The sequence below is a fragment of the Sminthopsis crassicaudata genome, chromosome 1 (genome assembly GCF_048593235.1).
Source record: "Sminthopsis crassicaudata isolate SCR6 chromosome 1, ASM4859323v1, whole genome shotgun sequence".
Classification (NCBI taxonomy): Eukaryota; Metazoa; Chordata; class Mammalia; order Dasyuromorphia; family Dasyuridae; genus Sminthopsis; species Sminthopsis crassicaudata.
This window is the reverse complement of record NC_133617.1, coordinates 398,192,548-398,217,557: the sequence shown is the minus strand read 5'-3', so window position 1 is coordinate 398,217,557 and position 25,010 is coordinate 398,192,548. Positions and strand designations below refer to the sequence as shown.

Sequence of the window (25,010 nt, the reverse complement as noted above, 5' to 3'; positions counted from 1 at the left end):
TGATTAAGACAATCATTATTTACCTTATTTTACAAATGAGAAAACTGAAGTTTAGAGTAGGTAATTTTGCTGTTATGATAATAATAATGATAGCAGAACTTTATATGATATTTTAAAGTTTATAAAATGTTTTCCACATATTGAGAGGAAAACCCAGGTTTTCTGACTCCAAATCCAATTGCTTTTGCCACTGAATACTGTAGAACTTTTAATAATTGTATCTTGAATGAGTGAATAGAACAAATTCATCTTATTACATACCTATAAGAATATATTTTGCCCTACCTTTGAGCCAAGATCAAATTTGAATTTGCTGATATCTTCTTCTCCTATTTCAGAACCTTCCATTCCTTTAGTTTTCATGGCATTATAAAGGACTGATGTGATTTTCAATAGTTCTTTTACTGCATAGCCATCTGCTTGATATAGTTTCTTAGTGTTAAGTTTTATATGGGCTTTGGTGGCCTATTTTTAGAAGAAAAAAATTCGGGTCTCTTCCATATAATGTCAACAAAAATCCTGTGTGAACAGCTTAGAAAATGCCTAGGTTAAAAGGAAAACTTCCAAGAGAAGATTAGCATTATACTATGATACTATATTAATAATCATATAAGGCAAAACTAAATATACTAAGATTATAACAAATGCTACAGAAAATCTAAACAACTCTGAGGTTTTTTCTCATATCCAACAAATAAGCAATATCAAAAGATGAGAATAGTTCATGCTGGAGGAAGTGTAGAAAAACAGGCACATTATGTATTATGGCTGGTAGAGTTATTAATTGATACAACTACTCTGGAATCAATTTGGAATTATGCAAATAAAATGACTAAAAGGTCTATATTCTTTGATATAGATATTCCACTATTAGGAACATACCTGAAGAAGGTCAATGATAAAAAAAAATCTATATATACTAAAATATTAATAGCAGCTCCTTTTGTGTGGTAGCAAAGAACTGTAAACAAAACAGAAACCTATAGACTGGGGGGATGGCAAAGGAGGAGCTTGAGCCAACAGAGATAGTCAATCATTAATTTCATCGTGAGCATTTACATCTTGGAAATTGGCAAATGCTACAAATAACAGCTTGATTTATTTTTTTGTAGATTGTTTAGGCTTAAGTGATGGAGAAAATGTTAATAACAGATTAAACGTCAAAGTGTTTCAGGCATTACTTTTCAGTGAGTCAGTTGAACATTTACCAGTATGCTACAAGGCACAACCAAACAAATTATAATACATAATATATATATAATGTATATATATACACATATATATAAATACATAAGCATAGTGAAATACTGTGCTGTAAAAAAGAATGAGCATGATTAATACTACAGCAATGTAAATAAGAATAAGCACAAAACAATCAAAACTGAATCCTGCTTAATTATGCAGAAAATAAACTTGTTTCTAATGAAGGGATATGAAAATATACTCTTTACCATCCCTTTCCCTAATCCAACACTACAAATGTCACTTTTAAAAATGTGTTGACAGGTTTTGCTGAATTTATTTGCACTTCTATATTTTTTCAATTCTTTGGTACACATGGCATGACCCTCTTGGAGATAAGAGATACAAGAAGAGACAGATGCAGATGGTATAAAAATAAAAGATATTAATATTTAAATAAAGGGAAAAAAAGTCTTTCACTCCTAATTTCCTTGATTCTCACAATGAAAACTATGAACTAACCATGAATTGTGCAATTGCCTTAATGAAGAAAACTCGATCTTGTTCTGTCTCAACATCAGAAGGAATGTCAGTCTGAGGCTCGTACCTATTTACAAGAAAAAGACACACCAAACAGGTAGAAGGTATAGTGAATGGAATATGTAAAGTTGACACATTCAGAAAGTAAAAAATGTATGATACATGTTATCTTCCCATTCCTAACAGAATGAGAAAAAAATGAATATATTCAAAGCCAAAGCTTCAATATGACCTATGTGAACAGATCAAGAAATGAAATTCAGAAATGCAAATTTTGGTTCTTCATACTTCAGATTTAGATTTAAATACCCTCCAAATGTCAATTAGTAGTCAATTCTTGATGTAGAGATAAATCAAACTAAGTAGGAATGATAATCTATTTACAAAGACAATGACAGAATCTGTTGGTATTAATATTCTCAGTCTTCTTGATGTTTATTAACAGATATTTCACACAAGGACACTTCAAAATTATTACTATAACAGTACTTATAATAATTATAGCTATATATAATAATATATAGATATGCTGCCAAGTAATTTCTGTGTGTGGTTAAATGTCCAAGCTGAGACACCTATAGCCAACTAAGTAGTATCTTTTTTGGACCAATGTATTCTCCTCTCTTATATCTTTCATAATAAACTTAATTTTTAGCTAATGACCCCCACTAAACTCAATTTCTCTAAGCTCTTCTAAATGTCCCACCACCTTTTCCACAAAACACATTAATAAAAATCTAGCAATCAAATTCAACTACTAACCTCTTCACAAGCCAAAGAAGTACTTCAGATACAAGCCCAAAGTTTGGTGTGCGAAAATTCTCCATAGAGATGTGTCGGGGATATCCAAGGGCCCTCATCATTTCTGTAAAATCTGTTCAGCATAAAATATTATCTAATAAGCTCTATATTTTCTGTCACTTTTATAATCTATGGATTAACCAGAATCTTAACATTCCATTCTTTGAACTTTTTGATTATTTCAGTGTTGTGATTGACTCCCAGGTGGAAAGAGATAAAACTCAGAACAATTACTCTATTTTTCAAAATCTTTAAAAAAAGATAATTAGGATTTAAGTCTTAGGGGGATTAACTATGAATTTTATTTATTATTACAACCACTGGCCCTTTTTACCATTAATAATGGTCAATTGGCTGTCCTTTCTTTTTAACTCAACTTTAGATAAACTCCCAAGGCAATATTTAGATAATCAGATTAAGAAAGAGGATGTTGCTTTTTGGAATTTGTTGTGACAAAAAGCTAACAGAGGATGGAGTAGAGAAAGTCTTCCCCACATATATAACACACTGGAAGGATATGAGATGATGACCAAGAATTATAAATTTTGTTCCTATACTATTACAAACATCTACTAATTTAACTATCATTTTGCTTACTGTTTTCATGTCAGAATTACATTAAATCCTTAATAGATGATACAATATAGCACTGAACAGTTTACAAAGCACCCTATCAATTCACTTAATGCCAGCTGATATAGACAGATAATGTTTTATCTTCACAAAGTCCTTTCCTTTTTAAAAACCCATTCAGATAAAGTATATGATTTGTCTACAGTCACATCATCTCTGATTCCAAATGCTCTTTCTTCTACATCCATTTTTCTCCTTTAAATCTCTCAAACACTTGTGAAATAATCAGGATAGACATCATTACTCTAATTTTATAATTGAGAAAGTACCTATAAAATGAGGTATTCAGAAAGGTTCAGTAAGGAAAAATCATTTTAATGATAGAGAGATGATACTAGGTCCTCAAGGGCTAAGTTAGTGAAATTCTAGCAGATGCTATCAAACTACAAAGGCGCAGGGGTCCCACAGTCTGAGGGACAGTGAACTGGCCCCTATTTTAAAAGTTTGAGGAGCACTGGATGGGGTTTTGAGGAGACACCAAACTCAAGAGATTCATGTTGGGGTATAGCTCAACTTGATCTGCTTCAGTGAGCCACAAGATTGAAGATCAAATAACTTGAGACTGATTAAAAAGCTAGATTTATTCTAACTAGCTTAGGAAGCCACAGGCTATAAAAGTCATTCCTGGACCAAAAAATTAATTTTACTTCACATCTAAGCTGTGTAAGTTACATGACTATGTAACTATGCAACTTGGTGCAGCAGTTTAGGATAGATAAGTAACTTTCACAGTTTCATAGAAGAGGGAAACGGAGGAATGGGAAAATCAGAGAGAAAGGTTGAGAGGGATTTGGGTGAAAATATTTGGAATTCAACAAGCAGGATTTGTTACCAGGATGAGAAAACACTTTCTGAGCATGGGCGGGAAAGGATAAGTGACCAAATAGTTTACAATTGTTAAGAAATCTATCTAACCTAAGACAAGCAGTGTTGTTTAAGTAGTAATATGGAAGCTACAGGCTTCCTACACAAGGAGAGTTTCTACAAAAATGGACAGAGAATTGATGGTGATGCTAGTGAGAGAGGACGTGGTCTGGGGAAGAAGTGAGAGAGAAAGGTAAAAGGAGCGTCAGTAGAGAGGCAGCCCCCTCCCCCCCCAAAAAAAGAATGCACCCCTCTACTTCACTGTGTCGGGGCAAGACTCATACTTTAGTTCTCCCTTGCTACCCCAAGGCTGGCCGCCAGGTGAATTTTCGGAACTGGGGAAGGCGGTGCTTCAGCAGCGAGGGACAACCTGCACCCGGATGGTCACACCTTTCTGGACGAGATTTCAACTTTCGAAGGTCTGAAGTACCAATCTTAAAACATGTACATAAGCCCAAGATTTCACCGGGAAGCATAATCCTTCCACCCACAAATAGAGCAACCTCTTCCGTCTCAATAGTTAAGCCCCCCCACTTTCCTGTGGGACTGTAGTCTAACCCGGGCTGTTCTTTGCGGTTTAAGGGTCACGCCGAACTGGAATCCTTTCCGGTAGTGTTCCGCGCACTGCCCGCGCTAATTAATGCTGGTTTAAGGACAGGAAATGGGGGGTGCCCTCCAGACCCTGGGCCCTGCTGCTGTCCCCTACCTCCCTCTCCAACCGCACCCAGAAAAACTACGTGCGGCAGGGGCTTGCGGCCAGATTTCTCACTCCCCCACCCCCAGTAACGGCCCCTTAATTACTAGGGTCGGCCGCTCCTCTCTCGGCCTTTCTCTCGGCCTTTCTCCCTTCTCCCCCCTTCTCCCTCGGTGAGTCCGGAGCAGCGCTGGGCTGAGAAGCCGAGGCCTCCGCGAGGGGAGGGGGGAGGAGCAACAGGCCCCGGAGCGGCCTCCTCAAGTCTCCGCGGCTCCCTCCCCTGTCCCCCCCCTCCCAGGAAAAAGAACAGGGTCCAGGCCGGGGGCTGGAGCAACCTTACTCCTTAGGTCACGGAAAGACATGGCTGGTGATCTCGTCAGTGACCTCGGTTAGCCCCTAAAATAACGCGATCCGGAACCTTGGTCTTTAGCGACCCTCCATCGAGCAGGGAAGGAGGAGGTTTGGCTCGGGCGGTTACTATGGCAACCCCCAACGGAAGTCCTCGATGACTCGCGACTGGGGCCAAACGTACGAGAATGCGAAGATGTGCGCCTGCGCAAAGGATTAAAGCCGTTCTCGGAATCTAGAACTGGTAGCTAGTGATCCCGCTGTGTCATTTTCTGGCCACAAGATGCGCGCCTCCCTCTCCGCCAGGCCAGGTACCTGAGGCTGTTTCCTCAGGCTTCATTTAGAACGGAGAGGATGCCTGGATTACGGAGGAGGGCGGGGGAAGCCCCATTCCAGGTAACCCGCGGAAAGTGTCGTAATATTCTAAATACGCGCGCACACACACAGACCCAACATACGTGTATAATGTTATTTACATATAATGTATAAACACATACAAGCTTTACATGTATAAACATATTCAATAATATGTTTATGTGTACATACATAAACATACTATAATAGACTATACATATAAATGTGTGCGGTATAAAATGAATAATATAAACATCTAGTTATGTATGCATATAAACAAATATATTTGCATAGAGACATAAATATACATGTGGTTATGTAAATGTGTGTATGTGTGCACATACACCCCACATATCTGTGGGGAGGGAAAGCTTCCCTTTGGGAGACTCCGATTCCCAGAATACCCGATCCTGGGCTGTTCCTGACGGTTTGGTTTAGGAGACTTCACAAAAAAAAAGGGGAGGAAAAAGGGGAAGCAATTCTAACCCTAGTGGAGAGGGACACATCAGTCTCTCATTCTTTGCTCTCCCGTCCCTGCCCCTCTCTGGTCTCTGCCTCAGTCTCTGCTCGCCACGGGGAACATCTTTACCGGGGAAGGTGCCGAAGCTAACTTAAACCTCCTCTTCCCTCATTACAAGTGTCAATCACCACATGGAACGTGAGATCACTGAATGTGAGCAAACAGGAGCTGATTCAACACTGACATCTTGGGGGTCAGCGAACTTAAATGGAGAGGAATGGGAGAATTTAACTCAGATGCTCACTACATATACTAGAATCCCTTAGAAGAAATGAGGTAACTCTCCTAGACAATAAAGGGGTAAGAAAAATAGTAGGGGGAGGGATCATCTCAAAAATGACGGAATGTTCTCTGGTCCGTTACAGTAATACAAGTCCCTGCTTTAACCACTGAGGTCACAGAGGTCAAAGTTGTCTAGTTCTATGAACATCTACATCTTCTAAAAATGACATAAAAAAAAGTCACATTCATCATAGGGACCGGAATGCTAAAGAAGGAAATAAAAAGATACTTGAAATAACAGGCAAGCATGGCCTTAGAATACAAAATTAAGGAAGACAGGAACTAAGAGAGTTTTGTCAAGATAATTCACTGCTCATAACAAACACTCTTTTTTACCAACCCAAAAAGGCAACACATAGACATCACCAGATGGTCAATACTGAAATTAGATTATATACTTTACAGCCAAGGGTAGAGAAATTCTGTACGATCAATTAAAATAAGATTTAGACTTATTGTGGTTTAGATCATGAGCTTCTTTATTGCAAGATTGAATTAAATTGAAGAAAGTAGGGAAAGTGATCTAAATAATCTCCCTTGTGAATATGAAAGTGATGGATAGATTTAAGGGATTAGAGTGCTCCTCAAACTTTTTAAACAGGGGCCAGTTCCCTGTCCCTCAGACTGTGGGAGGGCCGGACTATAGTGAAAAAAAAGCTCACACTCTGTCTCCGCCCCTCAGCCCATTTGCCATAACCCTGCGGCTGTAGAAACGTCCTCAGCGGCAGCATCTGGCCCGAGGGCAGTAGTTTGAGAACCCCTGGGATTTAGTTAGACAGGGTGCCTGAAGAACTATGGATAGAGGTTTATAACATTGTACAGGAAGGAGCAACAAAAAACATTGCAAAGAAAAAGCAAAATGTCCGTCTGAGGAGGCTTTACAGATAGTTGAGGAAACTGGAAAGGGAAAGGAGAAAGGAAAAGATATATCCAGATAGATGCAGAATTCCAGAGGAGATATAGAAGATCTTAAATTAGCAATACAAAGAATAGAAGAAAATAATAGAATGAGAAAGAACTCTTTAAGAAACTTAGAGATCTCAAGGGAAAGTTTGTGCACCGATGGTCATGATAAAAGACAAAAATGGTAGGAATTTAACAGAAGCAAAAGAGACTAAGAAAAAGTGGCGAGAATACACAAAAGAACTATACAAGAAAGCCCTTAATACCACTGGTAACATGAAGGTGCGATTATTGATCTTAGAGAATGAAGTCAAATGGGCCTTCAGAAACATTGCCAACAATAAGGCTTGTGGAAGTGATGGAATTCCAGCTGAGCTATTTAAAACCCTAAAAGATGATGCTGTTAAAGTGTTTCATTCAATATACCAACAAATTTGGAAAACATCTGTGGCCACTGGATTAGGAAAAGTGAAGAAAAAATAAGAAGCCTCTTAATGAGGGTGAACGAAGAGAGTATATAAAAGCTGGCTTGAAACTTAACATGCAAAATACTAAGTTCTTGGCAACTAGTCTCACCACTTCCTGGCAAATAAAGGGAGAAAAAATGGAAGCAGTGTCAGATTTTTTTTTCTTGATCTCAGAGATCACTGCAGATAGACAGTGACTGCAGTCATGAAATCTTGTTCCTTGGAAGGAAAGCTATGGCAAATCTGGATAGTATGCTAAAAAGAAGAGATATATACCTTATTGACAAAGGTATAATCAAAACTATGGTTTTTCCAGTAGCAACATATGGCAATATATGGTAAGAATTGGATTATAAGAAAAGCTGAGCACTAAAAATAAACACTTTCAAATTATGGTGCAGAAGACTTCTGAGAGAATAGCAGGACCTGCTCTGTTATGGTCCATAGGGTCACAAAGAGACAGACACAACTGACAGCAACAAGGTGCCAAGACTGTGCTAAACGGAGTGCAAAAACCCTTTTACACATGGGAAACTAATATTTAGTATTTTATTTTCAACCCTTCCCCCCACCCTTTTCTCTGGTTGTTTCTCCTGCTCTTTTTTTTTTTTTTTTTTTTTTTTTTTTAACTTTTCTAAGCCTTGAAATTTTAGCGAAATTTTTAATGAACTGGTCTCTGCATCTGGCTTCTTGGTTTTTTCCTCTTTTCCATTTCACTTATTGTGATAATTACACACTGATACGATTTTAATTGTTTCCCTCCCATCACCCAGGAGGACAGTTTGTGAATCCTATTGGGGGAGGAACACATTGGTGTTATTTTAATTTCTTGTTTTTGTTTTTCCCAAAAGAACAGTTTGTGAATCCTGTTGGAGAATTTCATACATTTTCCTTTGGTTATTTTATCTCTTAACTCTAGAACTCACAATTAATTTTTAAAAAAATCTTTTCCCATATTTACCAGATTTTTTTCTATGCACAGATTTTTTTTCATTTCTAAACTATAGTTATGTTATATAGAACTATAAACTGTAATTAGGATTTTTCCAGGTAATATTCCAAGAAAGATTATCTACAAACTTTTCCAGACAAAATTTCTCATATCTTATCAGATGCTAACATAAAAATATATATTTTGTATAATCATACAATATTATCAAAGCAACAAGCATGTATTCCAAATCATGAAAAGTCACCAGTAAGTTTTTCATGTGTCTGCTCCTGAAATTTATTGATATACTTTGTCATTATAAACAAGCTTTAAATGCCTACTTTATGCACAATATTTTTATATGTTATTATATGAAAACACTTATTGATTACTCTTCATGATTTGAAGTACATGAAATAAATGATTTGATATTGTGTATGATTACACACAGTATATTCATTGTACAGAGCATGAAAAATTGATAGTAGAAAGTAATATCTAATAGATGCCTAGGTAGTTTACTTCTTGAAGAAGAGCTCCTTACAAAGACTGGTAACCATATTATCTAAAGATGACTGTGTCAAGAAATGCAGTGTCTCAAATAGTGCTGGTGTACCTATAGGTAGGACTGAGGCCATAATCCCTGTGAAGGATAACTATCATAGGCCCAAATCTGATCTCTTCTCAGAACAGAAACCATATCATCCAAGAGAACAGCACCAGGAAGCTGGGATTGGGAAGGCTGCTATGAACTATAGCAGTAACATGCCAGAAAAGGTAATAAGAATAACAGGCTTTTGGAAGGACAGCTTCTGTTATAGTGCTCAGATTTATAGCAAGACAACCTAGAGTCACTTGTCAGAGTTGTTTGCAAAAATTGGAATTTTAAAAGATTGGAAAAAGCATTTTTTAATTGTATTGCTATTTTAGGAACCTTCCCTCACCCAACTTTTTCTACAGTACTCCTTGTAGACTATGAGTCTCTTCCTATGACTTCTGTTTCTCCCCATCTCTGTAAAAATTAATCAGCAGTCATTTAGAAGAAAACCACTCCTTCCTCCCAGCACCCATGTTATCCCATAGCTGTCCCCTCAATTCTACCCTGCCCATGTCCCAATCCAATCCTGCCTACTACTCCTACTATGTCCTCTAGAATTCATATTTTGTAGTAAATAAACTCCATTCATCCTGGACCTCTCCATCCTTTTCCATTTTTTAGGATAACCGTTACTTTTTGCCAAAACCTGGCTCCTTCTCTGATAATACTGTGCCCTTGGCTGTCCTCTCTAGCACACTGCTGTACCTTGTTTTATACTCCTTGTCACAATGGTCCTGAAAAGGGAATTGGAATACTATTTCCCATTGTCAATTTGAGATTCTCCTTTTTTTGCCTTCTTCTCTTAGTTGTCTTTTGACAATCTAACTTTTCTACTCAATCAAAATTATGATAGCCATAGTATACCAATCCCCTGGGGATTTTTCTTCCTTTCTCAAAAAGTTTAACACTGGCTTACTTTCCTTCAATCTTCTCTTTCTCTCACACAGGGGCATGCTCTCTTTTTCTCTCTGTCTCTCTATCTGTATCTCTCATTTATTTAAATATTATTTTTTCCAATTATGTATAAAAACTATTTTTAACATTTTTTAAGATTTTGAGTTTCATGAGGAGAACATTATATATAGTAACAGCAAGATTATGTGAATATCAACTATGACAGATTTAGTTTTTCTCAACAATGCAGTGATCAAAAACAATTTTAATAAACTTGGGATGGAAAATGCCATCCACATCCAGATAGAGAACTGTGAAGACTAAATGTGGATTGAAGAATGTTATTTTTATCATCTTTGTTTATTTGATTTTTTTCTTTTGTTTTTTTTTCCCTCTTGGTCTGATTTTTCTTGCACACTATGACAAATATGAGATGTTTAAAAAGACTGTACATGTATAACTTAGATTGCTTGCTATCTTGGGGAGAGAAGAGGAAAGAGGGGGGAAAAAGAGAAAAAATTTGGAACACAAAACCTTACAAAAATTAATGCTGAAAACTATATATGTATTTGGAAAAATAAAATACAAAAAAAGAAACTAGCATGGTAAATTATTATATACATTATTTTTAAAAAGTGTGAATATTAGAAATTAGTGCTTTCATATACAAAAATCTTTTGATGTTCTTAGTAAAAATGTCCATGTTAATGTTTATCAAGTTCAGAATGAAAAAAGAATAAAATTTTAAAAAATCTTTTGAGTTCCAAATTCTCTCCCTCTCTTCCCTTCTGCCTTCCCAGAGACAATAAGCTATTTAATATAGGTTATACATGTACAATCATACAAAATATATTTACATATTAGTCATGTTGTAAAAGAAAACATATATTTAAAAAATGAAAAAAATAAAATTAATGTGTACCCAGTAAAAGTAATATTAACTATGAATGACTTAGTTTTTCTCAGCAATATAGTTATTCAAGATAATTCCAAAGGACTCATGATAAAAAATTATATCCACCTTCAGAAAACAAGCTGATGAAGTTGGAATGCAAATTGAAGAACATTATTTATCACATTATTTTTAAATTCAAACTCAAACTTTTAACTCAAAATTTTAAAAAAGAAAATTAAAAATAGTTTGATATAGGGGACAGCTAGGTGGTGAAGTGGATAGAGCACCAGCCTTGAATTCAGGAGGACGGGAGTTCAAATCTGGTCTCAGATACTTAACACTTCCTAACTGTGTGACCCTGGGCAAGTCACTTAACTCCAGCTTCAGGGGAGGAAAAATACTTTGATATGATAATTGAGAAAAATAATTATATATATATATATATATATATATATACACACACACACACACACACACACACACACACACACACACACACATATATATTTATTTATTTATTTATTTTGCTGAGTGACTTGTCCAGGGTCACACAGCTAGGAAGTGTTAAGATTTGAACTCAAATCCTCCTGACTTCAGGGCTGGTACTCCAGCCCATGCACTACCTAGCTGCCCCAAATGTTTTTTTTAAAAGAATAGTGAAATACAAACTTAAATCAAAACTCAGAATAAATAAAATTAGCTCCAAGATATTCTGTTCCATCCCATATAGTAAATTCCATTGCCTACAGTTTAGAGCAAGATATAGTTATTTTTCATATTGCAATAAAAATAAATAATTTTAAAAGCCACTTATCTTCAGTCCTTATTAAGTACATACAAGATTTTTCCAAGTGCAATTTGTTATTTTGCTTTTCTTTTTTAGTTAAAACACATCCTAATATAAAAATCATAGCTAATGAGTATCTGAAGTGGAATTTGAATTCAGGTTTTCCTGACTCCAGTCCCAGTACTTTTATCTACTGAACTACCTAGTTGTCACTACATTATTGCATATTAACCCTTAAAGTATATTTTTAAAAAGTACTATTAACATAGTATATTGTACATTAGCCCTTAAAATAAAAAAAAAATAATTAACCTAGGGTCTGTCAATATGAAGTTGATTAGAAGATATAATTTCAATAAATATTATTCCAAGTGCTATTTCATAATTTTCATAATTAGTAGTCAGACAATTGATCATATAGATCATTTCTATATTACAAGCAAACACAACTCAGCATGGATCAAACAAAGCATAACATACAAAATACAAGCTTTAACTTAAGGATGTTCTGCAAAATCTCCAAGTAATACTTAAGTGTTATAAAATCACAGCATTTTTTATAAAAAGTTTCCCAAAATTACAAATTATATATTACATTACATTATAAAGAGGAATTATGTATAACACTAACATTTTAAAACAATGCCATAGATTTAAAACTCAGAATAAATCAAATTTACTCCAAGATATTATGTTCCATCTCATACTAAATGACAACTCAATAAAATGTATTTCTGAATTCTTACATGGAAAAATCTTCACCTACCAATTTTGTATCCTATATTAGTGGTATTTAGAAACTAGCCTTAAGTAATTGAAAATCAGAATTATCTTTAACTTTCTAAGAAGGAAACCAGTATTTCTCCAAGGTCTACAAATTTTCAAGCATGAAAAATTTTCTACTCTCCAATGACCTAAATGAGATTTAAAGCTTTCTTAAACTTTTGTACAACATTCTACCAAACCCTACACTTTTCTTTTGACATGTACTAGATATTTTGAGAGTTGACAAAAATGAGGACTTTCTATTGTTCCAACTTGGGTAAAAATCATTGGTTCTCTACTCTGCCTTTTGGAAAAATGAACACTTGTACTTCATATTGTTCTCTAAGTTATTTCTATCTTCCTTTAATTATATTTCTCTGTTCTTGCTTTGGACTTTGATTAAAGGCCTATAACTTTGCAAAATGCATATCTCTCTACACTGATACAACACTACGTTTTTCTTCACTCCTTTTTCAGTCCCTGACATCTCTTATTTTCTATTTTCAGAAGCTGTTTTCCCATATAACTGAAATTCATTGCATTAAGTCTTTCCTTGATGAAAATTGCAAATTTACAAATGTATAGACACTTTACCTTGCCAGATAAAACTTTGTCATTACCAATGTAATTTTTTTTTTTTGGGGGGGGGGGTTGAGGCTAGGGTTAAGTGACTTGCCCAAGGTCACACAGCTAGGAAGTGTTAAAAGTGTCTGAGACCAGATTTGAACTTGGGTCCTCCTGAATTCAAGGCTGGTGCTCTATCCACTTCGCCACCTAGCCGCCCCACTAATGTAATTTCTTAAAGAGATTGCAAATTCAGTCTATTCTAAATCCTGTAGGTGACTTTGTTGCTAATTCATCTAAACAATTTAATTCTGAATAATTCACAGTAGGAATGATTGACAAGAGAAAAAGCAAACAAAAATTCTTTCTAATTTAAACAAACCTCTTACTTTCCAAACTTGAGAAAAAGAATTAATGGTTGCAATAGGAGGATAATAGGCTTCAAAAACTCAAACTGAAAAACCACATGAAAAGTATAAATTTTAACACTTGCTTCAGCTCTATTTAAGAATTGAACATTTAATGTCATTCTCTAGAGGGAAAATGATAGGAGTGTACTATTTGGTTTCTGGGAGTAGCATGGGAAAATGTTATGATATTTTAAACTAAGCTTTGGAGAAGAGAGAGGAACTTGACTAAATGGGAAGGAGGAAAGAGGCCATTCCAAGCAGAACAAAAGTACCTAAGGAAGAATCTGTTTAGTGATTTACAGCTGTAAACTGAATACCTTCTTTTCCCCCCTTAATTTAACATCTCTATATATTATGTGGGTTTTCCTCTCATGTTGTTTTTTTTTTTTTTTTTAAGTGGAGGCTCACCATTTGCAGCATTCAATTATTTATCATTATTATGTTTTAAGTAATTTAGGTGCTAAGAAAACAAAACCAAAAAACCAAAGTCTCTACCAGATCTTCAATGAGTTTATATTTTCCTTAGGTTGAGGAGTATACAACATCCAGCTCTAAATCTATACACAAGCAATACAAGGTGATTTGGGGAGGCATGGGGAGAATGGAGTGGAGATTACTAGGTACCACACTAACTCTTCTGAGAAAAGCAGGGATCTAGTCAGAAGACTCTGGGCTTCCTGGATCATCCCTTGGCATCTAGAGAGAAACACTTTATTCTCAATTCTACTTCTTCCTCTTCCTCTTGGCTCCTTTTCTAGAAAATCATTAACAGTCTGGAACTCCTACAGAGGAAAGTGAAAGGGCTTTGAAACCATGCAGTATGTGGATCAATTAAAGGTAATAGGAATATTTAACATGGAAAAGAGAAAACTCAGTAGGGACACAAGCATGATGGAATGGGACAGACATTGGATTTTAAAGAAGTTGACCTGGATTCAAATCCTGACTTAAATCCTATTGCTTACATGATCTTACATGTTGTCTAAGAGAGCTGATTCTCAGTTGCCTCCTACCTATAAAATTAAGGACTTAAACTAGATGACATATACAATCCATTCCAACTCTAAATGCTAAAATTCTAAAAATCTTTCTTGGGAAATTAGGGTTGAGTTTGCCTAAAAAATGACCATAGTCATGGGAGGCAAGTACCTTAAGATTTCACTCACTAGCTCAGATGAGGAAACTGAAACCCAGAAAGATTAAAATATTCTCCCAGGGTCACTAAGCTAATAAGTGACTAGAGAAGGAATATCAAGATAGGAAGGACTCGGATAGGAATTTGTCTATATCTACAGTTGAAGAAATGTCAAGTACAAGAGATAATAGGTTTATTATCCTATTTTACAAATAAGAAAACTGAGGCTAGAGGGAAAGTATGACTTACCTATAATTACCCAGCTAGTTAGCATGATAGTTAGTAGAAAAAGCAGTGGCTTTGGAACCTGGATTCACATTCTAGTTCTGGATCTCTCACCACTCAAAAGTTACTTTTAAGGTGACTTAAAATCTGTTTCCTCATTTGTAAATGAGGGGATTGGACTAGATGATCTTTAAAATTTCTTCCAGCTCTAAATCTCCTGATGTCCATTGTCAGAATCACAAACTAAATATCTATCAGTGTTTTTTGTCTTTGGCACTAGACATACTCTGTTGTGGTGGTACATCTAGATCAAGTCTAAGCTTGGGTCAGTGAAGGTAAGTCTGGCAGCAAGAGGTACTCAGTTAACATTTCCATTGCCTTGTCCTCTCCCTGGCCCTCCCTGGCAGCCACGGGAAGAAAGCATGCTGTTCCCAGTTATGACATCACAAAGCTGTTCATCAAGGTTGCCATGCAGCCCCAGACTTTAGGCCAGGATATTTTGAGAGGACCCAAGGTGTTGGAGCCCTGGCAGCTTCTCCAGCTAGCCACACTGGACCTCAATGGAGGCTTTGGTCTGTGCTTTCTCTGAGCTGCGAATAAGAGAAGGTATTGTAGTGGGAAAGTTACAGAAGGCTGGGAAAGGGGAAGATGAGTTAGAAAAGAGAAAATCTTCCCATCCTCCAGGGCCATCAACATAATAATGGTGCTAGATACAAGCCCATCTATGCTGAGGGTTAGGCTACTTATCAAGATGAGAATATTCTGGTGGCTTAGAGGTTGTGTGGTCTTGGTCAAATCACTTCTTTCTGGATCGGTTTCTGGACCTCTAAACTGGTACCAAAGGAATGATGCTCCCAAACCACATCCATCTCTAAGATGGGAAAAGATGGAATGGAATGGAAAGCATAAATCTTCAAGAAGACTATTCCCCAGGGATTTTGTCCCCAGTAGCTGTCCACTGTCTAGTAGTTCCAAAGAGAACTCTTTCCAGTTTGAATTGACCTTTAAGTGCAAAGACTTGAACCCCTGGCCTCTGAAGGGCTCAAGTCATCCTGTTACCAATGGTCTTTATTCTCTTTATCCTCAAAGCTCTTTGAAAATGGAAGTAGGATTTATCTGCCCATATAGAGGTGAATGACCCTAGTTGACAGAAGAAATCCTGATGCATAGCAGAATAATGAATTTAAGTTTATATAAACTGAGCTCTAAACAGAAGGAAAAAAGGGGGGCCCAGGGCATTAGCCAGAAGAGAAAGTTGGCTGGTTCCCCTGGGTAAGGGTGTCTGTGTTTTCACCATAGATGCAGTGAGCCTGACTTTGGGCTGCCCAGGCAGCGCCGACACTCCCCCCAACATCTACGAGGGGGGTCTGGGGGCCCGGAGGCAGCAGTGCCCCAGCCCACCGGGCAGCAAGCCCAAGAACTTCCGTCTTCGTCACCTTCGGAGCCTGGCACTCTATCTGCCCAGCAGCATGCAACCTGCCGGCCAGTGCGAGAGCCACTGGCTGGGGAGGCTAATGGCAGGGGGCTGCCTCCCAAGGGTGGGGCCCCTGCCCAAGGGCGGGGCGTGGGCCCTCGATCTTCCTGGCCCTCTGAGCTCTACCAACCACCCCCTGGATTCACCAGGTCCCCAATCACCCAGGGAGAACCTAGGGAGTACAGGTGAGGATGCCCACAGCAGGGCCAGGAACAGAATTCCAGGAAAGCAGGAAGGGTTCCCTAGCCCAGCCAACATAGGAGCAGTTCCAGGGAACAGGGTGTTAAAGGTGAGGCTTAAGGAGGGTGGGTATCTTCTCATCATAAAGCTGCTCCAGTGGCACAGTTTGGAAAACTGGCAGTATTGGGGGTAGAATCTCAAAAGACAAGGATTAGCAAGGATTCACTGAAGTCTGTGCAGCTCAAGTATTGGTAAGTCCAACTACTATTCCCCTTCCCCATTCTCCTGCTCCATCTAGACCAATCAGATCAGGGAGCAGAAATATCCTCTTGTTGTGTATCCCTGATCTCATGGATCAGAGAGGAACAGGAGGGAGTAATTTTGTAGGGGCAGGGCATGCATACTGACAGGGTGCTGAGGGGTGGCGAGGGTATGGGTATGGATGTTGCTGAATGCACAGGCTTTGTCTATTAGTTCTTGAATAGAGTCTTGGATTATACAGTTGTACCTGACATATGTATATATTTGACTGGGTGTGATTGTATGTTTGGGCAACTGAATGAAGATATATATACGTGGTAGGGATAGATGTGGAGATGGTGGGAGATAACTGAGTCTATGTGAAGAATTGGCTGGAGGTGAATAGGAGATAATTTGTAGTAGCTGCATATGTATATTTAGGCATGTGAAGCACAGGATGTATATTATAATGCACATTTGTTTATTGTATGTAAACTCATCACATATATACACTGTAGCATATTTCTGCTACATATTATAATATGCCTACATGTATATTGCATATAATTTGTGATTACAAATACTAATATGCATATGTGTCGCAGGAAGTGTGTAAGAATATGTAGGGGTACTGGTGGTATATAGTCTGTGGATGAGTAGCGAGCTAGGGCTATGTGTGTGTTTTGGCTCTGTAGGTGAGTGACTGAAGGTGGCTAATTATGTTTAAATCCTCTTCCCTAAGCTTTTTAATAACCTTCCTTATACTCTCAGTAGATAACCCAAGACCCCAGGCCTTTTTCCCCCAAGATCATCATCTTGTGACTTCCCCTCCATGGCTTGAGCAGATCTAAGTCTGAGAGACCCATAATTCTCTCTTAGACCCTCGTTAAAGTGTGACCTCTTGTGCAGGTTAGGTTAAGGAAACATTGTGGCAGAGGCATAAAAGCCTTGGCCTGAGAGTGAAAAGTCTCTTGACCAAGCCCCTAGCTTCTCTGGAACTCAGCTCATCCCTTAGGTTGTCCCAAATTTGAAGTATATTTACCCATCTTCTAAAGCTCTTCCAGAGAAGAGCACAAAAAACATATTTATATAGAATATTGGGTTTGTCTGATGATCTACAAGGGGAGTTACAGGCCCGGACTTGTGTGTCCCTGTTCTCTCACACACTTCCATCCCCACACATTTTCATCATTGACTTGTTTCTTTCCCCTTTTCCTCAGCTTCCAGCTCCAGCACCGACCCAACCAAGGGTGCCCTCTCCCAGCCCCGGCCACCGGAGGGCTCCGGCTTCAGGCCCAAGAGGTCTTGGGGAGCCTTAGAGGAGTCAACATGTCCCATGTGCAAGAGGACCCGGCCCGGGGCCCAGGAGAGGCCATAGGGCAGTCCCAAGCAGCAGGGCTGGTCCCCCCAGCTCTGGCAGCAGGAGGAGGGAATGGCCTGAAGCTACAGGTCCCTGAGAGAACAGCCTCCCTCCACACTCTCCAAGTTCCCCCTGGCAAGCAGCCCTCCAAGATGCCAAGACAGCTGAGGAAGTTCCCTCGGAGGGGAGTCCGACTTGGGTCTCAGGGAAGTGAAAGGAGAGGAAAGAGGTTCCCGCCTGAGGGTCGGAAAAAGGAGAAGCAGGGGCAGTGGTCCAAGCAGACCGGGCATGCACTACATACTCTATTGCCTCGGAGATGGTGTCGAAGGCAGATAATCCCAGTCAAGCAGGCCTGGGTACCAGCAGGTCCTACATCTGAATAAAGGGAGAGGTCTGTCCATCCTCAAGTCTGCCTCTAGGCCCCTGCCTCCTGCCCAGGTTTACAAAAGGACTTTCCCAGAAGGCCCAGGGAGATGATTAATGAATGTTGGGGTTTTGGTATTGAGGTCAGGGTCACCCCTTTCTTTTCTAATGGTCTCCAATCCCACTTCTACCCACATATTAATCCATTAAAGAGACAGCATCTCGTAGTGGATAGAGTAGAGATGTGGAGTTAGGAAGACCGAGGATTGAAATCCCATTTCTGACAGCTCCTGTGGGACCCCAGAGCAAGTTTTCCCTTTAGTGTTCTGCCTCAGTTTTCTTAACTGTAAAATGAGGGGTTTGTACCAACTAGCCTTCAAGGTCCCTTCTAGCTCTTAACTGGGCTTTCCCCAGTTCTCACTTTCTCTCAGACCTGGCTCCAGTTGGCCCGGGGCTCTGGCTTCCATTGATCCCTAATAGGAAGAAGCTACTGTGAATGAGAAAGGGAAAAGCTGCTGTAATCTCTTCATTAGCCGCACTGCTTAGCAAGCTGTGTAAGGGTGGGAGGTGGGGGTGGGCTGGGAGGACAGAAAAGACCAGGACTGAGGGAAGGGAAGGATTGCCCGCTGGGCCCTTTGTTGTGGGCTTCAGGCTGGGGTTTGTGGTATCCTTGCATCTCTCTTCCTGACAGGAGGTGATGCATACAGGCGTCATATGCCAGCACTTCATCTGCCCAGAAAAAGGGTCAAGTTAAAAGGACTTGGGGCTTACTCCTCTCTGGAATTCTACCCACCTTAATTGGGGCTACTCAACAGCTTCTGTGAACAAGGATATGGGGTGTCCTCATGTCTCTCCAACTCTACCCTACCAACATGGATGACCTGCTGGGCACCCGACTCTCTAAAGAGCTGTTTGAGTGAGGTGGGATAGTTGGAGTAGTACTCAATGGGCCATCTGGGAAGTTAGTCTTCCTGCCAGGGAGAGCTGAATGGGGTGGAATTTGTAGCAACCCATGCAGTATCAGGCTCCTCTGTCCTGTCCCCAAATATCTCCCCCAGATAAGTTCCATCATTAGAGCTACTATTTTAGCTCTTTCCTCTCATTTCCCTGGGTCTCTCCAAATTGGGGAGGCAGGGATGGTGGCCAGGATCACAAGCAGGAGGCCCTTCCCCCATCAGTGAAGCACCAGAGTCTTTCCAGCAAGGTGTTAGGGGAAAGGAAAGGAGCAGGAGTTTGTTGGCTCAGGTACCTGCCACTTTTAATTGATAGGTTCTGCTGTCCTCTGGGGAAGCCCAATGATGAGAGATCAGGGCAGAGGGGAAGCTGAAACCTCTCAAAGCCGCCATAGAACATCAAAGCTGGAAGGGAACTTGTAGATAAATGAGTCCAGACTCCTCATTGTACCAAATAGAAAGCTGTAGGAGGTCTAGAAAAAATGACTCATTTTTGGGACCAGAATCAGAATTCGAATTCGAAGCCAGAGCTTGCTTTCTTTTCATACCATGGTGCCTCTCCATGGTACTGAAATGTATTCTTTAGAAAAATGTGATCAGTGCCTCTAATATGCTAATATTAGCACAGTGCTAGGTGATATGGATGGAAAGATGAAAAGAGGAAAAATTCCTGCTCTCAAGGAGTTAAAACTCTTGCCTCAGACCACTCTCCCAAAGAAATCTTGGCAGGCATCCAAAAACGTACTTTCCAGAAAGGAAAGGAAACTAGGAGCTGACCTTGGCAAGTGAATGTGGTTGAGTCGAGGTACAGAATTAATGATCCATTGTGAACCAGGGTCAATGTGTGTGTTTGTTTTGCTTAATTGTAATTAGCTGATAAAAGGGAGGGTTCTATTGAGGGTAGAGGGGGGAAGTTATTGGGAGTATATCAATAAAGCATCAATAAAGCATTTTTTTAAAATGGGGCCTGAGAAACACAACATTTTGGGAGTATGTACCAGGAATGATGTAGCAGGGAATGATGTACCAGGGTGGGCAGCTGAGTATTTCCAACTCTTTAGTAAAATAGTAAAAATTTAAATAGAATTTAAAACAGAACATATATTGATCAGAATGGCACTCTGCAAAATTGACAGCCTCCAAAGATCCAGTCCTGCACAACCAAGAACAAACTTTTCTTAGATTGTAAGTGCACAACTAAAGAAGTTTGTGGTATACCTAGAGATCTTAAAATCATAGAATTTTTTAATTATTAGGGAATTTCAAGGTTATCTAGTATGAGATTAATCTCTAAGTGGCAACCTGCAAGTGCATGATTAATGAAGTTTGTGGTATACCTGGAGATCTTAAAACCATAGAATCTTTTAATAGAGAATTTCAAGATTATCTTGAGATAACACATGAGATTAAACCACCTCCACTAAATCCTAAGAAATTGAGGCAGCTAAATAGTGGCAATGGATAAAGTGGAGTTAAGAGAGTCTGTTTGCCTCAGGATCCTCATTTGTAAAATAGGATAATAGCACCTCACATGTTGTGAAGATAAATATAGGTGCTTTGCAAACTTTAAAGTCATATAAATGCTGTCATCTCTTTTAGTTTCACTATTTTGTAGGAAGCTTTAAAGTTTGTAAAGGCTTTACACAAATGAGCTCACGTGAAGTTCATGATAATTCATGATAATTAAGTTAGAGTTATAAGTATCCCTGGTGCTGATGAATCTGACACCTCACAAGGCAGCCTGTTTCATTGCTGGAAAGTTCTAGACAGGTCTTATTAGAAAATTCTTAATCACAGAGCCTCAGATTGGATAAGAATCTACTTGGAAACGTATTTAACAAATGGTCATCCAGCCTTTGCTCGATAATATATGAAAGGAAATCCACCACTACCTAACTTTTAGATAACTTTAACAAGTTTTTCCCTGTATTTAACCAAAATTTTAATCTTTACAACTTCTCCTGCAAATTTTGCCCTGTAGGTGGGCAAACTTCAAACAATAAGTCCAAAACTTTTTACATCTGACAGTCAAATGCTTGAAAACAGCTATCTTGTCTCCCCTATGTCCTCAGGATAGTGTTTTAAATTCTTTTTTTTTTTAAAGTTTTCAAATTGCTTTCTTTTTTATTATTATAGCTTTTTATTTACAAGATATATGCATGGGTAATTTTTCAGCATTGACAATTGCAAAACTTTTTGTTCCAATCTTTCCCCCTTTTCCCCCCCTCCCTCAGATGGCATGTAGACCAAAACATCTTGCATATGTTAAATACAATATATGTATACATGTCCAGTTATTTTGCTGTACAAAAAGAATCAGACTTTGAAATAGTGTACAATTAGCCTGTGAAGGAAATAAAAAATGCAGGCAGACAAAAATATAGGGATTGGAAATTCTATGTAGTGGTTCCTAGTCATCTCCCAGAGTTTTTTTGCTGGGTGTAGCTGGTTCAATTCATTACTGCTCTATTGGAACTGATTTGGTTCATCTCATTGTTGAAGATGGCCACGTCCATCAGAATTGATCCTCATATAGTATTGTTGAAGTATATAATCTCCTGGTTCTGTTCATTTCACTCAGCAACAGTTCATGTGAGTCTCTCCAGGCCTTTCTAGCATCATGCCGATCATTTCTTACAGAACAATAATGTTCCATAACATTCATATATCACAACTTATTTAGCCATCCTCCAATTGATGGGCATCCACTCAGTTTCCAGTTTCTGGCCACTACAAAGAGGGCTGCCACAAACATTCTTGCACATACAGGTCCTTTTCCCTTTAAGATCTCTTTGAGATATAAACCCAGTAGTAATGCTGCTGGATCAAATGGTATACACAGTTTGATAAAGTGTTTTAAATTCTTGTAAATGATTTCATCAGGCATGATCTCTAGACTTTTTAGGTTTTATGCTAACAAATTTTAAATGGATTCTTCTATGGATCTTTCCTTCTGATGTTTTTTTCAAAGGTGATATTATGCATTCTCCTTAGGAATCCATGGAAACATGATACACAATAATTTGAAGAGAGGGCACTAATCAGGAAGATCAAGAAAAATTTCGGGGAGGATTTGGACCTGAGCTGAGCCTTAAAGGGAGCCCAAGATTCTAAGAGATAGAAATACTATATATAAATCATTTCAGGAATGGAGGAATAGCCTGCCTGAAGTTAAGGAAACAAGAGATAGAATATCAAGTTTCGTGAACACCAAGTAGGTCAGTTTATAATCCAGAACACATGAAGGGAACTCTCACATACAATTGATTTAACCCAAATGTAATAATGCATTTCTGTCAAATTTCATCTTGTTTGATTTCTAGACTATTGAGATCTTTATGGATCATTTTATCCTCCACTATGCTATTCTGTCAAATTTCATCTTGTTTGATTTCTAGACTATTGAGATCTTTATGGATCATTTTATCCTCCACTATGCTATCTATCCCAGTTTTATATCATCTATAGATTTTACATATTTGTTTTCTATTCCTTTATTCAAGTAATTTTTTAAAATGTTAGAAAGGTCATAGTGCTAAATGGCAGATCCCTGGGACACTCCATTCAAAACCCCTTTTTTAATCAAATTTTGATGGCTATTTAGATCTGGCAAACCAACCAGTTTCAAATGCCCAGCCTATATACCTCTGACTTGTCCAGAATTGCATGAGAGACCATCCAATACTTCAATAAAATCTGGCTAAAATTTATCTACAGTAACCCATTGACTTACCAGTCAAGATACTGTGTCAAAAAGAAAAATCACCTGACATAACCACCTGTTATTTGTAAGGGGGAAAAGTTTGTTTTCAAATTTGAGAATAAAAATACTCCTTGAAACAATATTTCTGCTCAACCTAAATATTTACCTCTGAAGTATTTAGTACTCTCTCCTACTCCATTAAAAAAAAAAAAAGTAGGCATCCTGGAAATGTTGCAACAATTTTGTCAATAACTAGTATGACCTGTATTTGATGAAACTGTGCTCACAGCTTTCTTTTCTAGATGTTCATTAATCATTCTATAATTTTGCCAGGAATCAAAAATTAATGTTCTTCAACCAAAGCTCTAGGTCAATAGCCATTAATTTAGAGGTGGGGAGAGGAGGAGGAGAGAGAGGAGAGAAAGAAATGGGAAAGAGAGGAAGGGGAGGGGGAAAAGAGGGACAGAAGAAGGAAGAGGGAGAGAGGAAAAAGGGGAAAAAAGGAGGGAAAGGGAAGAAGAGGGAAAGAGAAAACTTTTTCCTTTTCCTATTTAGCAGATTACACTGAATCAAAAATATATATCCCTGTAACTTCCATTCACTGGTTCTAGTTTTGCCTTCTGAGTCAAGAGGTAAGAGGATCAAGTCAAATTCCTCATCCACATAATAGATATTTGAAAACAGCCAAAATATACCCCCTGAGTCTTTTCCAAATCAGTCATATCTGGGTACTTCCACTGTATTAGGAAGAATTTGATCCTCCCCCACTTCAGTTTATTGAGGTGTAGTCCCTCAGTATAATCATGCATAATGAATTGTTGATCTCTTGAGGTATTTATACCATGTTATCCTTTTACAAGAGGATCAACACCTCTAGACGTAAATATGCATATGCAAACCAGACAAGACTTTTCATAAGTGGACCTGTGGATGACCTGTGTTTGAGAGAATTCAGTTAAAGCAGGTGCCAGCAGTTTTACAGAATTCAGTTTACTTCTTGAAGGGAGCAGGGGCTTTTTTTTTAACCTTTTCCCTCACTCACTGGCCATACATAGCATCTAGCAGCAGAGCTTCTTGCCTAAAAGATACCCTATTCAACAGCTTGAGAGTATTCAAGGCACAGTTGAAGGAGCAAACACATTTTAAACTTTTAACTTGAGTCCTCATTGTGTGGACTAGACATGCTGCAGATTGGATACAATATTGTAAATATGGTCTGATTAGGACAAAAGAACTATGGCCTTCAATCAGGCCATTACATTTCTATTAATATAATTTATATTTAATAACATATTTTATAAATTATTAATATAGCATGATCACATATCAAATATTTCACCAAAATTTTTGAGCAAAATCCTGTGCTGGGTGAATGTCAATTTTCAAAAATAAGTATAACTTCTAGAAATAAAAATATCAAATTCAGTGAATTTATGTAAACCAAAATTAAACATCTTCAGTGGTTAAAACAATGCAGAGGATACTTGGATAATATTTGAAGTGATTGATCCATAATTCTTATTCCAGAAGATTCATAAGGAAATATATACTACACACCTGCTAAGGAGTGAAAGATTCAATGCAGTTTGAAACACATATGTATATGTACACATGTATAATACACAAGTGTATTTGTAAGTACATAATATATGATAAATACATAGGTGTTTATTCACATATATAGCTAATGTGAGAATGTGTTGACTATACAGGGCTTAATTTTTCTTTTTCAATGAGGGGAAAGGCAGAGAGAGAGAGAGAGAGAGAGCGAGCTGATTTTGGCTAATTGAAAAAAAAGTTTAAAAAATAAAGTGATTGGTTCGGAATTGTGTTTTCATTGATGTGGGGAATTTGCCACTTGCAGAAAAGAGTAATGTCCCAATAATTCAGTAACATGGGGTGTTGCCTGGCTCACTGTGTCACTTGTCAGAAGGAAGAGTTAAAT

The 25,010-nt window shown here is 38.1% G+C and overlaps 2 protein-coding genes across 12 annotated transcripts in view; one reads left to right on the top strand and one right to left on the bottom strand.

Annotated features, from left to right (window-relative positions):
• CLUAP1 (clusterin associated protein 1) overlaps positions 1 to 14,856 on the bottom strand; it is a 41,361-nt gene extending 26,505 nt beyond the window's left edge. For 2 of the 10 annotated variants that reach the window (XM_074279966.1, XM_074279968.1), the window contains exons 1-4: positions 14,817 to 14,856; positions 2,485 to 2,596; positions 1,705 to 1,789; positions 286 to 465 (exon numbers count right to left, since the gene is read on the bottom strand). In XM_074279966.1, coding sequence (XP_074136067.1) covers positions 286 to 465; positions 1,705 to 1,789; positions 2,485 to 2,596; positions 14,817 to 14,841 — 402 coding nt within the window. In that variant the 5' untranslated portion in view covers positions 14,842 to 14,856. The other 8 variants (XM_074279972.1, XM_074279974.1, XM_074279967.1 and 5 more) reach the window with 6 other exon arrangements.
• A 417-nt stretch (positions 14,857 to 15,273) lies between these two features.
• On the top strand, positions 15,274 to 18,453 carry C1H16orf90 (chromosome 1 C16orf90 homolog). 2 transcript variants are annotated; one of them, XR_012484465.1, is made up of 3 exons: positions 15,274 to 15,398; positions 16,092 to 16,697; positions 17,907 to 18,453. XR_012484465.1 is itself a non-coding variant. In XM_074279978.1 (3 exons), the coding sequence occupies exons 1-3, from the start codon at positions 15,353 to 15,355 to the stop codon at positions 18,062 to 18,064; spliced, it is 564 nt and encodes a 187-aa protein (XP_074136079.1). In that variant the 5' UTR covers positions 15,274 to 15,352; the 3' UTR covers positions 18,065 to 18,453. The 2 variants fall into 2 exon arrangements, 1 of the variants encoding a protein (XP_074136079.1); XM_074279978.1 differs by having other exon boundaries at positions 16,092 to 16,451.
• Positions 18,454 to 25,010: the final 6,557 nt, after the last annotated feature.

What these genes read in the sequence shown, in the direction of transcription:
- C1H16orf90 (XM_074279978.1), top strand. Translation starts at nt 15,353, where the DNA reads ATGGAGGCTTTGGTCTGTGCTTTCTCTGAGCTGCGAATAAGAGAAG. An exon ending in TGAGCTGCGAATAAGAGAAG is followed by an intron (nt 15,399 to 16,091) that starts GTATTGTAGTGG and finishes TTTTCACCATAG; the next exon opens with ATGCAGTGAGCCTGACTTTG. An exon ending in GGAGAACCTAGGGAGTACAG is followed by an intron (nt 16,452 to 17,906) that starts GTGAGGATGCCC and finishes CCTTTTCCTCAG; the next exon opens with CTTCCAGCTCCAGCACCGAC.